This window comes from Fringilla coelebs (genome assembly GCF_963513975.1).
Source record: "Fringilla coelebs genome assembly, chromosome: 6".
NCBI lineage: Eukaryota > Metazoa > Chordata > Aves > Passeriformes > Fringillidae > Fringilla > Fringilla coelebs.
The window spans coordinates 46606888-46622247 of NC_140034.1; the positions used below are offsets into that span (position 1 = coordinate 46606888).

At 42.7% G+C, this 15360-nt stretch overlaps 1 protein-coding gene across 4 annotated transcripts in view; it reads right to left on the minus strand.

Annotated features, from left to right (window-relative positions):
• Window positions 1-431: 431 nt before the first annotated feature.
• The window catches only part of MOB2 (MOB kinase activator 2), a 108159-nt gene continuing 93230 nt past the window's right edge, over window positions 432-15360 (minus strand). For all 4 annotated transcript variants that reach the window (XM_084208071.1, XM_084208070.1, XM_084208069.1 and 1 more), the window contains 4 exons: window positions 10588-10748; window positions 9332-9425; window positions 3071-3195; window positions 432-1755 (listed from right to left, as the gene is read on the minus strand). In XM_084208071.1, coding sequence (XP_084064197.1) covers window positions 1445-1755; window positions 3071-3195; window positions 9332-9425; window positions 10588-10748 — 691 coding nt within the window. In that variant the 3' untranslated portion in view covers window positions 432-1444. The remainder of the gene's footprint in view (window positions 1756-3070; window positions 3196-9331; window positions 9426-10587; window positions 10749-15360) is intronic.

Here is a 15360-nt window from a genome sequence, read left to right on the forward strand (position 1 = left end):
CAAGCAAAATCTGGCATTTTCCCAGGTGGAAATAATGACTGCAAGAATTCAGTGGAAACTTGAAGGAAAGAAAGGAATATCACTGTCCAGATACAGCACTAATACTGTATCCAGAGATGCTGTGGTATAGTATTTGCTTCAAGTTAACCAGGAACCCACTGCATTTGCAGAATGGATGTGTGCACAAAGAGGAAGCCTGCCCCACTCCAAGAGGTGCTTATCTTTGTATTTCCTGGGGAGGCTGTTCGTAGGGCTACTGGGAAAAGCAAGGAATTCCTTATAAATGTAAGCTCACAGGTAGAAACCAACCCATTCTTTAAAAAGCTGGCTGCCAGCAGGGCCAGAAGCATTCAGTGGTGGAAGGGAGGCTCTAGGGGTGGGGGTCTGGTGACTTCTGACGCTGCACACATGAAAACAAAGCTTGTGGCTGATAGATTTGTTTTTATTATTATAGAACAGATGAACTAAAATAAGCCAACAATATAATTTTATGCCAACAGCCATCTTTCTAGCACAGGCGGTGACTGACTCAGTATACCCTTCTCCCCCCTTCCCCAGGCCTCTGTTCAAGGGAAAGCAAATGGTGGTGACTCTTGCACATGGTTTTGGACTGCAGTGATCCTACTCCTGTTACCTGTGCAGGTGTGCCTGGGAAAAGAAGAGGCAGGGGAGCAGAGAAAAGAGTATATATGTTGTAGGAGCAATAAGCAGAAAGGTTTGTGGATCCTCTTGCACGTTCACACCTTGTGACCGAGTAGATGGGACAACTGGAGAACCTTGCCCACTTTCAACATGGAGCAAGCCCCTAGCTGCTACTCTAGTCAAGCCAGGAGTTTCTTCCCATCCCAAGCTAACAAAGGGCAAGATGCACTCAGTGGGGGAGCTTTTGGCAGGGTAAGGGGCAGTCTATGTAAAACCAAACCAAAAAACCACCCCCACCCCCCCAAAAAAAAAACCCCAAACAAACCTGCATTTTAAGCCACTTCAAAGTAAAAGTTACTTCTTATAATATAATAGATACTTTTTAAATGGCAGGACCACCATCCTAGAAAGACCAAAGGGCTTGCACTCAAGACCAAAGAAAGAAAAATAGAAAACCAACCAACCAAACAGAAGGAGAAAAAAAACCAAAACAAAACAAAAACCCAAGAGTGGCCCCACTCTCAAGCTTGGCTCTTCTCTAAAAACAGCACTCATCATCCATCTGAATTGGTAAAAGGAGGAGTGGACAGAAAATAAAATAAAATTGGTGCAACTTCTCGCCGGCTGGCGCATGAACCCAAAGCTCCGTACAGCCCCGTACGACTGCGCGTCCTGCGTGGCAGCATCTCTGCGGTCAGCTTTCATCACTGTATATGCCGGTATGTATATCTGAACATATACATACACATACACACAATAGATTATACTGTTCAGAATGTTAGTTTGGGTCCAGGAGGAGGGCTCATCTCTCTTTCACGTGGTTCTGTGCTCCTGCGCTGTTGCTGCTCCCGTTGCCGCTCCCGTTACTGCTGCTCCCGCTGCTGCTGCAGAGGACCTCCGTGAGGTCATCCATGATGGTGGTCTCTTTAGGGTCCACGAGGTTGAACTCCCTGATGAATAGGATAAAGTGTGTGTAGAGTGTGTTTAAATGTCCGTGCAGCTCCAGTGCCAAAGTCTCCTTAAAGTGTGAGGAGTAGATATGGGCCAGCACATGGAACAGGTACTTGCAGATCTTCTTCACTAGGGACTCAAATGAGTTTGGGAATTCCTTGCCTGAAAGGAAGATGAAGAAACACCATGATAGCACCAGCTGTTCACTCTCACTGTCAGCCCCACAGCAGCATCTGGGTAAGAGCAACCAGCCCAACTTACACAGCAACCTGAGGGCCCTGTGTCACATTACCCTCTTTTGACAGGAATTTGGGGGACAAGGCTAAGGCAACATTATGCATTTTCATTTCAAGTTAAATTTTAAACCCTAAGGGTTCAGAAATCAGGCAGCAAGTGTAATTCTTCTCTAAAGCCACTACCTTTTTAGTTAGTGGCTGTAAAAATGAGAGGTACTTCTGTGTCCTTATCTAGCTTGTCCAGGAACGGATTTTCCCCTGGAACACCAATTCAGAGATCCTAAAATGGAAGCCAAGGTACATGGGCCTTGGTGGTATGTGACAGTTTGTTCATAACTTTATATAACATGTTCCCTTGACCACGACAAAATTCTATCAAAGGGGAAAGAAACTACCTCCTTTCAGATCAAGCTGCTCTTAAGCAAAGGCTGCTAGCCTAATGTTTTCTATACTGTAATGTCCTGTATTGTAATGTCCTAGTTTCCCAATTACCTCCTGAAGTGGCTCATGAAGCCAGCTGCTTATAGTTCTGATTAAGCCCACCTACAATAGCTTCAAGTTTCTATTTTCTTCCCCTTAACCAAAGGCATTGCATGTAGCAATCTTGTTAGGATACAAATTTGAGTTAAAATTACTTTGCTATTGCTTTTCAGCTCTAAAAATCACATTCTTATTTAATCTTTGTATGGGAAAGGAGCCTGCAAACAGGCTGAGAGACAATGCAGAGCCTTAGGCAAAGAAAGCAAGCGACATTGCTGCAACCCAATTTATTACCCACATTTCTTAATGCATTGAGGCTCTAATGGAAATAGTAAAGCCACACAAAGGTTGAAGTTTGCTATCAACAGACTGTATTGAACACACAAATGCTGACTCTTTTCAGAATTTTATCCTCTATAAACCCAGGCTAGATCATCTCAAAATGCCTGAAGAAAAAGGGGTACTGATGATGAGATATAGGCCAAGGGGTCAGGTTTGTGAGACTTTCACCCTAGTTCACACATCTAAGAGGGTAAGTCTTCTTTTACTGCAACAATCAACCAAAGTTATAATCTTCCTTAAAAAAAACCTCAAACAACCAAAACTACAAAAGAAACATGCAAAGAAGGAAAACTATACATTAAAAAAACAAACTAAAACCCATCAGACAAAAGTGAGAAAGCTGTCTGGTATTCACACACATGAATGGCAACTTTCACTTGACTGATGGCACCCCAAAGAGCCGCAGGAAGCAGCCATACCGTATTTTGTTGGAAAGACGTCCTCATCTGTCACTAGTTTCTGCACCGAACTCATGACGAAGTCAACGTACTGAGGAGCAGTGCACTTGATCTTCTTTCCCCGCTCATCATACCAGTAGTACTGTCTGTGGAGAGAAGGGACAGGGTCACCACATCACACTCTGCTCCTCAGCTACTCCTCCAAGGGGCTGTGTCCAAGTAATACAAAACAACAGCTGCTACAGAAGAGATTCACTTCTTTCTGCATTGAAGAACTTGAACTTGTGTTGGCCGATTTTTTCTCTCCCTATCAGTCTAGGCCAGAGTGCAGGTGGCAGCCCCAAGCACAGGAAGTCTTGCTGACAAGACCGCAAGGGGAAGAGTTCTGCTGAGGGAGTGATAATTCCCTATCCATGACAGGTTTACATACAGTCTGTAGAACTGTAGGAAAGCATTACTGAACTATATTTAAGGGACAACAACATCGCACAGTGATGAACTGATGAACTTCTGATGCTTAACATCTGAGCACAAATTAGCTCTGTAGTGCAATACTCTGAATCAGTCAGACGGTGGCTCCAGAACATCACCTTTTCCAGCCTGGGGCTCTCCAGCACTTGCAGCGATTTCAGGTGTTCCAAATCCTGTTCCAAAATGCAGCCCCGGGGGAAGCTTTCAGGCCCCTTCTGCACATCCGTACCAGTGTGTGTTTGAACTCTGCTCCCTATGTTATAGTTACAGACTCCCACAAACACCTGAATTTACACATGATTCTGCCACCAGTGAATATTCCTGTTGGATCCTAACAGGAGATACTAGCCCTTCAAAAGCAACATAATTCAATCAGTTAGCCATAATAATTTTGACAATCTGACAGGCAATCTGAAGGCTACAAAACAACTAAATGTTTGTTCCTTTGTAAAAAAAAAAGTCATGGTTAATTAAAGCATCTCTAACTGCTACTGAGAGCAGCTACCCACTTGATTAGGCAGACAGAAATGTTTTACAGATAAAGAATTCAGGAAAACACTTATTAAGTTTTTATTCCTATGTCACATTATACAAGCCTTGAGTTCCAGTTTATGAGCTTTCTTCAGACAGTCTAAGCTCAAGACACAGTCCTATATCATGATAGGGCTGGTAAGAAATCTATTTTACTGGTCTTCCTCAATGACACTGTTCACAGTTTATGCCCCAAGCCATATGAAAACAAGAGGAAGCTGCAGAAATAAGTAGAGGAGTTCAAGTTAGGAGAGGAAAGACAACTACAAAGTAGTTCTGAAAATATTAAGGTTTTAGAATTTTTCTTTCTGCTCCTTTTCACTATGTAGTATTTGGTCACTCTGTCCTTTATTAGAGAGACAAGGACTGACTGCACAATTCCATGAAAAGGTGAGTGAGTGAAAACAGCAGGAGTCAAAAGGTCTTTTCAGAGCTATGTCAGGCACCAAACCCAGCACCTGGGCCCTTAGGCACAGACTGTGCTCCTCACCACTGCTCACTTCCTTTGAACAATCCACCTCTAAGGAATTACACAATGTAGTGCACCAACACAACCTTGTTTGCCTACTCCTGCAGTGAGAGACAGACCCAGGCAATTCAGCCTTATTCTGGGTCTTAAGACAGTGCTTTTCACCAGGAGCAGAGGCAGGCTGTACTGTTCTACCCCAGCAGTTCTCTCCTGCTGCAGGAATCCTCAACTGCAAGACAGAAAGCACAGTTTAGAGCTGCCCTTAGGAGCAAAACTGAGTGTTGATAATTGGCTTTCAGTCAAAAGAAACAATCTGGCAACTGTACAAGTTCACTTATATTCTCATGTAAGTGAATAAATCTGCTCTAGCATCCCACTGCCTAGCCTTTCTGCCCTTCCTTGAAAATTAGGAAATTGTTATGTAAAACTGGAATTAAACAGAAGAATCATTAACAGTAAGGGGATAACTACAAGGACTGTCCTGTTGATTAGAGTCATGTGTTTTCCTCATGTTTCAGGTGCTGTTGAACAGATTTCCCAGCTCTCAGGGGAAGAGAGGAGCAAGCCCCCTGACGTGCCATGAGCCTCTCGCACCTGGTACACGGCTTCCACCCACGCTGGAGTTATCTCCATGAACAGGATAGGAGCAGTCTGGGGCCATGCAAGGGCTCACTTGGGCACAGAAGACTAATTGCATTCCACCACTGGCACTGTGACAGCACAGTCCCATATTAGGGAATGGATGGGAAGCAGAAAGGACAAGGGGATGAGACTTAAGGGCACTTTTCAAAAACTGCAGATTTAAATCTCCCCAGTATGGAGAGTATGAGGAATCTGCAGCTCTGTTCTAAATCCCAGGGAGAAATGACTATGGGTTCATCAGAGAAAAGCCTGTGATGCAAATAATGAAGGATAACACATGTGAAATCACAATACTGCATCTTCATATATATCTACGTACTTTAATATATCTATGTACTTCATCCCTTTTCCTCTAAAACATTCTGGGTTTGTGTTGATGACACAGAATCTAAGGCAGAACAGGAGTTACACCAATATACAAGAAAGGCTTTTGGAAGGAGGGAAAAGCAAATACAGTGGAAATTATTTTGCCTGGAAAGGAAGGAGAGACAGAGTCGTGGTAGAAATACCAAAAAACAGGCAACATGAAGAAAGCAGGATAGAAAGCCAGAGGCAGGAGTATAGTGCTTGTGAGCAGCTGGAACAGCTTTGATGGTTTCACAGGGGCTAAGCAGTGTTTGGATAGCAGAGAAGAGAAAGGAGGCATCATGTAAAATCATATAGCTGGGAGAACTTAAATGTAAGAAAATGTAAAACGCACAAATTTGAATTAAGCACTCTAGGAGGAAATCCCCTCCCTATGCAGAGACACTAAGGGCAAGATAAACATGAGAAAGGAGACTAAGATTAGGGAAAAAAGAGTGATAAGCATTACCACTTAAGGGATTTCACTGGACAAAAACATTTTGAAAGGTGGGCTTCCTGAAAGTTTGCATCCATCCTTCATTTCTGCCACAGGAGTTTTGTAGACTTATCCTTTTATGTACAGCACTTACACAGGCTCTTATTTATTACACTCACTGCAGCACTTCGAGGAGTTTTACCTAAATGTCAGCTAGAAAACCAGCTTATAGCTCAGGGTGCTTTAAAGCTGGTGTGTGTAACAATAAGCTATAAAGCATACTAAATTTTAATAGTAAATACTGTGTTAAAATATAGTACCTGCTTTACAACAAGTGATAAACACATTAATGAGCAAAATTAAGTAATTCCTGAAGTTGTATTCATTCACCCTCATTAAAGTTTAAGGATAACTGGCCACTATGGTATTTCTCTTGGCATTATCCCACCTTGCCAGCAAATGCTTCCAATCTGTTCTACACTGAAACTAAGTTTTGGTCAGATGTCTCCTAGTGACCGTAAGCAGAAATTCTCCTCCTTGCTGAGTGCAGATGGCTGTGCTATCTCATGTGTCTGACAGAGGGCTGAAAGCTGCATCTGTCTGCAGTTTGTCACTTGGCTGCAGCTTCTCTCAGATGTTAAAACCTTACCTCAAATATTTAACTTCAACCAGTGCTTATTGTGCCAGCAAATACTTTAAATTTAGGACTGGGTACTTGCAGTGCAATTTGAATGTCAAGTAACTTGACAAGCAACCAGTTCTAAGTAGTTACTTGAACATCTCAACCATAAATAAAAAAAGCCTTTCTTAGGCATGACCAGGATGGTGTGATCCAAAATGTATCATAAAGAACTCAGCAGTGAAAATGTAAAAGTGGAACAGAATTTCATATGGAACTACCCAAGAAATCAGCATGGGAAAAAATGGCCAACTGCACCTTAATTCCAAGGTACTGTAATTCTATGGCAATCTTATATAGCCAGATGCTATTTTATTCCAAAGGAGAGCAACAAACAGATCACAGCCACAAAAGGCTAAGCCTGGACTGTCCATCAGGTTAATCAGCAACTGACACCAGTGTTCTTTAAACACTGGAGACAGGTCCAAGGCACAAAAAGCCACAGCAACTGGTGCTTCCCCAACACAACAAGCACATCCTCAGCTTACGAGAACAAAAAGATCAGGATTTGGAGAACACAATTATGAAAGGGGCCCAGAAAGCTGAACTGTGCTGAGGTGTGTAGGCAGCTGATCTCACCTTGGTGGCTTTTTCACAGACCCACACTCTTGCTAGAAGCAAGCAGCCTCCAGTTTGCAGATGTGAATCAGCCACCTGCCTCGGTACAGGAAGGTACTGAGGTTGTTATGATTTAGCTACACACAAGCCATGTCAAGTGCTTCACCCAAGTGTAGACATGCTTCCTGTTATTCCCAAATAGCACAATTTTTCAGTTTTCCAAAACAAAGGATAGGAACATTCTGCTATCAGTCCCTACCACTAAAAATACAGGCTACAGCTGCAGTTGCCTACAGGCACTTCCTCTCTTTATTCTGCAGCACAAGGTGCTTACAGAGAACTCTTGTTAAAGGCTCACTAGAGCAGAATGGAGCAACACTAATGCAGGTTCCCAATCACCACCTCCTTTTAGCCACTATCCCACCAGCCAAGTGAATAAACAGTTGAACTCTGTGCTTGGGACTGCCAGTGCTACATCAAGAATTTAAACATGAGCACGCCTGGGAACAAGAATCAACAAAATACTCATCTTACTGCTCACCACTTCTTCTTTAGAGACATGCTGTCTCCTTTTGATAAAATCTGGGTCCAGCAGAGATTTATTACCTTCTCTTCCAGCTTGGTTTCAAAGTCTCTAGCATGGCCTTTAACTCTCTGACAGTTATCATTCCACCTTCTACATGCAAAAACACCCTCCATACACTTTGCATGCCTCTAAGTGCTCTCAAAGAACGCCCCTGACATTAATTTCAAGTCTACAAGATAGACCAGTGCATTAAGCAAGGATTTCCTTCTAAGAATTATGTAATGACTGTCAGAGATACAATATAGAGGCTCTGTTGCATACATTCCCTGGGATGTTGTTTGATGTACTATGACATTACTGCCCAGTAGCCTCTTTTAAAATCCATCTCAAGTAAATTAATCGCAGGAAATGCAAGAGAAGGGAAGAAAAGGACTATCAACACATGTTGGAGGGAAAAAACCCAAAACACAACAGGGTATTCATACTTGACTGGATCTCATATTCCACCATGTTGGACTGTGCTCATCAGGAGCAGAAGTTTATTGTGACTTTTCTTATATTCACACTGGCCAGTAACACTAGAAAGCTTTCTTCCAGAACTAACTGCTAGTCAATGTTAAAGTCTTCTACATTCTAGAGGCAGAAAAACACCGAACTAAAAAGATTTCCTTACTCTTGCACAGCTGCCACTTGTGTCCTCTGTGCCCAGGGGCTCAGGCAGAGAGCCTGCAGCTCACGTCAGGCTAGAGGTAATCCACCAGCAGCCTGGAGCTGTGTCAGCATTCCAGCTCTCAGAAGCACCCTCTGAGGTTTTCACAACTCACCTCTCCTGCCCTGCCTTCGCTGGAACCCCAGCACTGTAACCAGTACGGACAGTCCTGCCCTGCCCTTGCTCAGGAGCACACTCCGTGCAGGTACAGCTGCACTGCAGGCTCAGGGCTGAGCTCTGCGTGGCAGGGGCACAACAAAGGACAAGGGGACCTGTGACCCAGCCAGGTGACACTCGGGGACACAGCAGGAGCTGACAACCCCAAGATTCACTCAGGCTTTTTCAACTGTGAGACTATAAAAGCCCAGAATTCCCTTTGTTTGGGGCCCCTCCCTGTAGGCACTGGATTGAGCTGTTATGAGGTTATTTAGTTAATGTACCAAGTTAATTTTAAGGATCTGGATACCTGAGACTCTGCTATGGAAAACCTGGGTCAAGCCAGTAAGAAAAGCTGGTCTGAGTGAGTGTGGGGTGTATAGCTGTGAAGGGGCCTTGGTCCCAGCTCACGACTGACTGCCATTGTGGCTCCCGGATGGTCAGACGAGGTAATTTCCTTAACACCCTCCTTTCCCTCTCCCCCAAGCACACACATGGTCATTTGCCTCTCTAATCTGACCTTATAAAGCCAGATTAGAGCATTCGGAGATTTCCATCCTTCTAGTCCTCCACAAAAACAGATTTCCACCACACTTCCCTGCTGAAGGGAGAGAAGAGGATGCACAGCTGACACATTCTCAACAAGTAGAGACTTGCTGTAAAACACTTGCCCAGTGCCATCCAATACCAACATCCTCCCCCAGGAGACCCTGAAGACATGGAAACCTTGCACATGTAATAAATGAAAATACTGACTTACGTATTGCACACTGCCATGGTCTGACATGACTCTCCTGTACAGAATTCTGAGATTGTACTATACTGTAAGTTGATGTGATGAAAGAAAGTTGTTGCTGAAAAAGAAACAAAGGAAAGAAATTCAGAAGTAAAATACTTTCAAACACTGGTTATCCTCCAGACAATTATTTAAATACAGCAAGTGAAACAACCTCAGTCTTGAGCTTGCATATAAATTTAAACATGATTTAGCTAAATGAGCCTAATAATGAACTGCAAAACAAAGAGGTACACAGAATGAAAGCTCTTGTTTTGATTTAAGATGAAAGCACCATGATGCATTAGCTTTCATTACTCACAAAGCAGCAAGACTGGAAAGTGTCTCTGTCATCAGCCTCACCTTTACAGTAGAATACTCTGCTATAAGCTGAAGGCAAACAATTTGCTACGTTCTTTTGAAGTCAGACTTAAAATCTACAGTGGCTAGAAAACAGCACTATTGGTTTTCAAAACAGTCTCCTTGTAAAAACAACCAGCATGAAACCTAGTACACTTCTACTTTTTAAAAATCTCCTGAGATAATTAAACTCATAATACTTCTCACGGGGCACCTCACTTTTTCTTAATGAGTCTCTATAAGATTTCCTAGTGTGCAATTTAAAGTAGTTTCTTGCTACTACCACACACTGTTGAAAACATAAACAAGAGTGGGCCAGAGATGCAGGTGAGGACAGGCAGGGGTAGCCCAGGAAAATACAGCAAATCAGGGCTGAAGTGCACAGGTACAGCATTCAGTCACAGTAGCTGGTCACATCTCTGAATTTCAGCCTGTCTACTGTTGAAATCCACAGTAATTCCACCAAAACTTGGAAGGAGCGAGGAAGAAAAAATCTGACCGAAAGACTTCACAACTTCTGACTTTAGGCATAAATTGCTTTACATACAAGTCTTTAGAAACTCCATTTTTACAATGCTTCTGGAAGATCAGTAGCTGGAGACAGAAACATTCTGCAAAGAGCATCCAAAACTGCAGTGCCCTCAGTGCCACAGGGAGGGGGCTGGAAGGAGGAAATGCATCAAGGCTTTCATGCTGCTGAGCACAGCTGGGCTGTGCGTGAGACAGCTTAATTACCACTCAAGGTATAATGACATGCATTACACAGTAAGCATAAATAGCCACTGAGTGTTTCTCTAAGCACTGAAAACAGCAGAAGGAGTGAATGAATGGCCTCTTGAGGATGGACAGCAAGCTCAGAGTTGTATGAACATAATACTCACTGTTGCTGGCAAGCCACTCGTTGAGGTCTATTTCCCGTGGTAACATCACTAGTTCCTTAAATTCGAAGTCGGTAATTCTGGATTTTGTGTATTCTGGCTCTAGGTAAAGTTTCTTCTCTTCTGGTGCTGGCTTCTTACCATTTGGCTTTCCCTTGGACTTCCTGCAAAAGATTAAAAAAGAGAGAAGTGGGGTTAGTTCTACTGTTGAACAGCTACAGAAACCTCAAAGTAGCTGGTTCATCCAAACTCCTCTAGTTGCCTTTACTTCTCCTGCATTCCCTTCCCCAGCAGCTTCATTTTGCTGCTCCATCTCCCCTGCCCTTTGGCCAGATGAGATTGCAAACTCCTGGGAGAGCACTGGTCTCTCCTCAGGCCTGTGAACAGTGGTGACAAGCTCTGTGCCTGAAGGAGCCCATGTGAGGACCAACAACCTGCTGCGTCACACAGTTCCTGCTCACCTGCAGAACAGGAGTCTGAGAAAGAGCAAATCTGGCTGCTGCAAGAAGGTAGCTGGAAAAGCTGGTGCTGCTCGTTCAAAGCCTACAGCATTCCTTGCTCTCCAGCCCTATCAAAAGCCTTCTTAAGAGAACATCTGTGACTCCAGCTAAAAGCAGTGATACCCACAAAAATACCTGCTTTCTCAATTCTAGGGTAACCTGGGACAGAAAGAGCTGAGTTCATGTTTTTCTGAAAACTCTTGGAAATCTAATGCATTTAAGAAATAACCTTTCATTTGGATTTATAAAAGCACAGAAACCACATGCCATAAAAGACATTTATCTCCATGGCATATTGTGACTTTTCATCTCCCATCTGTAAAGATGTGCAGTAATCACTGCACATCTAATCTAGGGTGTTCCTCTCACTTGTTTTTTAAAGAGACTCTCAACCCAACCCTGCACCAGGGATTCAGTAGGAAGGACAGTGGGTCAAGCACTTTGGTCTTTTAGTCTATGTGGTCAAACATCCACATGTTCCTACAGTTAAAAAATCCACCTAAGCAGAGATGGAAGAGCTATTTAATGGTGAGGCACAATCATAGGACAATACTTGCTGTCCATTATAATGTAAAAACAAGGAAGAAATGCCAGTTCTCTTTTAATGTCAGGCTGTCTTCATTGAAGTGATTTTTAAGGATCTGGAAAGTCAAGACAAGCCCACCTTTGCAGATAACTGCATTCAGTTTGCTGTCAAAACTCATTGAGATCTCATCCAAAGGAAACAGACCTCACATTTTGGCTCTTAACACACTTAAATAATCTTCTAACTCTGTTCCTGTCTGAGATACATGCAGGCTTTATTTTTGCTGTGAGGATGTGATACACATCTTTCCTGGAATGGTGTTTGAAGTCTCAGTGCTCTTCTTAAAGGAAATATGATCACTCTGTTTTCACTCTTCATGGGCTCTTTACTGATCTGTTTATTAAACCCATCTTCAGAAAGATTCATCATCCACATAATCCCCTCTGGAGCAGGCAGAGACTGAGATGGGCCTTCTGCAGGAAAGCAGCACTTTAACTTGGGTCACCAGCACTGCCAGGGCTCACTGTCTTAAACCTGAGTCTTGTGACATGTCTCTCTAAACTGTAAACTAAGACTAGAGGGACATCCGAAAGGCCACCATGAAGGAAAATCAAGGAAAACTTGGTGACAGCAGCATGAAATACCCTTACAGCCTCATGATGCATTTACAGAGATGTGCAGAAAGCACTGCAGGTGTCTGGCAGGGAACAGATGGTCACACCTTCATTCCAATGTTAATGAGAAAGGTGGGCTTCATGGTTTAAGAAGGGATGCCTGTGACATCTTTTTTAATAATACAACACAGAACATCTTTCTAAAGAATAGAAATACAGAATGAAAATAAACTAAATGACTAATTCTCATAGCTGTTCCACAAGGGGATGTTTTAGGACACAAGAATCAGTTGTTCCTTGGTGCAAGGCTCTTAATACAGAGGGTTTACTCAGATAACAGTTCCTGGTTGTCAGACTATTTCTGTCTTCATACCCTTGCTTTTGCTACATTTAGTGGTTTCTGGATTTAGTTTGGCTGGGGAGGGAGGGGGCCAGGATTCTAGCATTCAAGGATAAGTTGATTTTTTTTTAAAGTTAAATTATAGTTCTAGTAACAGTCATGCAGAAAATACCTTCAGCTTTTGAGACTGGTTTGACAAACCGCATTAACCACACTCGGGGGAAAAAGTTATCAGTGAGAAGTAGTTTGGATAGAGTTTCTGTCTTTGCTGTAGTTCACAATAATTAAACCAAGGGCCCTAGGTTAGGGCTGTGCCACATCAGCTCAGAGCAGTCTTCTGTGAGGAGGAGGGAAGGGAAAGACAAAGAGGTCAAAGACAGTCTGTCAGAGTCAGCCTGTGGAGGGAAACCACAGAAGGAAGCAAGACACACGAGACTGAGGCAAGCCTTCCATCACATGGGAATGGGTGGGGTGTACCTCATCCTCACTGCAGCATCTCTTCCCCATTTCAAGAGAATAAACAAAAATTCAACACTAAATATATTTCACAAGTTTTCTACTGCAAGCAACACTAACACTACATTGTCCTTTTGCAGAATCCAAAGCCTCTCATTTTCACACAAATGTCAATTCTCTGTTAGATCAGTACACACAGCCTCTTGGAGTCTTTTAATAGATTGTGTAAGTTTTTCCACAACTGCCTTGTGCTGGAACTGAAGCACTTCAAACAAAAGCTTCCTGAAGAATCCCATGCTCTGCCCCTACCCAAAGCTTTGGCTCGGTTTAAAAAAAACCTCATGGGTATCACCACAGAACCTGCAAAATACCCAGAATCACCACTATCAAAGGATTTATTCAGACCACTGAAATCTGAATGTCAAATTGCCCTGTGCAGCACAAACATCTTGTTAACCTTTTGCAGCTTCTGAGACCACAGCAAGACTACAGCAATTGTTTACACCAGCACATTTCTGTGACCTGCATGCAGTGCAGCTGGGACATAACATGGCCCCAGTACTCTAAGTACAAACAAAAAAAAAATCCAGCCTTAAAAATGCCATTTTGAACTGGGCCATGTATCCCTCTCCAGTTAGGCAGAACTTAGGTTCTAGTGACTTCTCAAATTGATTGAGTCGTGCTCAGTCTAGGCTGTACAATTGTATCTATAGTTTGAGAACTATCAATACCAGCCCATATAAAGCATTTTCTTTTTCAACTTACAAAGCTGGAGCATACAGCAGTATGAAAAAAACCCTGTTTTAGAAACACAATTACATATGATTAAGAATCCACCACTAAGAGATCCATATTCCACATAAACCAAACCTCGTTCACAATCACCAGGATTACCAAATAATGCAAAGTTTATTCCTAAACTTTCTTCCCTCTGCTCAGGCTTACATCCAAGCTCACTGCTGTTTCAAAAACCTGTTAAAAAAAACACCAGCTGGACTCAACTCCAAAGGCACAAAGTGAAACATCCATTAACCTCCTTTTTGTGAGCTCTTTTCATTCAAGATGCCTTCCTTAATTTTTCATTTTATGTTTAAAGTACACAAATAAAAAAAAAAAAGTCAAGAACAGTAGTTTTACTGTTCTATTTAGGAAACACCAAAATTCATCACCTGCAAATGACTGTTTACTGGAAAACATAACTAAGTGTCATCTAAGACCACAAAAAGAACAGAATTTTCAAAACACAGCTACAGGCACCTCAAGTCCTGATTCAAGTTTACATGAGTCTTTCTTCAAAAATTAGAGAATTCTGCTAAATTTGTCTTAACATGTCAATGCCACATCAACTGTATCACCCAAGCAGCTGCAGAAGTAGCTGTTATGCAGCAGTTTGGTGGTCTGTCCACAGCTTAGACAAGTCCTGTCTATCAGTACTTAAATACTAATTAAGAAAAGAAACATCTTTAGGGAATCTAACAGCACTCCACAGTTTTTACTGACAGGCAAACCAGAGTACAAACTAATTCCTCAGACAATTTCCAGGCTAGGTCTGCCTCTGGTTTTAGGCACTCAATTGAACGCGATGCCACAGGCCAAGCCACACCCAAAAATAAATTTCAGAGAGGGAAAAGTGAGGGGAAATGACAGAAGAGAGATGCTTGCCTGAAGTCTCAGAAGAAGGTTCAGCAAACTGGTGCCAGGCCAAGACTGTACAACACTAATGCTCCTAGCAGGGCTGCCATACTCAGCCTTGTATCCAGCTAGAACACACATCAGCTGCATGCTTGCCTAGATTTCACTGGACAAAGAGAGGGAGAAGATACCCCACCAAGTGACACCCCCACTGATGATTTTTTTCCTAGTCTAACTGCTTTGTGAAGATTGAAGAAAATTGCCAATTTCCCAGCTTGCTTTTTTATCCCATGTCAGTTAATAATGATCCTCCCCTTTCTCTGTCATTTCCGTCTTGATCAGATGCTCAGTAATTTCTTTGTTTAAAAAAACCCCTGCACTTTAGAGCATCTTCAAAGCACCATCGAGGTTTAGTTTTAATACCATTTTGAGGAAGTGCTATTCCCACTTCAGAGCAGACTCTGGCTGTAAGGTTCAAAGCTGATTCATGGTACAAATGCTAAAGATGTGCTTCAGCATAAACCAATGTGGTTTGTTTGGAAAGAAGCACACATGAAGCAATCTGATTTAGCTGAAGAAGGACCAGGGACTCAGTGTCTCCACATCCCAATGTGGATGTGCTTCATAACCTGATGTAGTTCACAACACTCTGGAATTGTACCAGGCATCATGGTTCTGGTCATGCACATGATTTATTCCGACACCGAT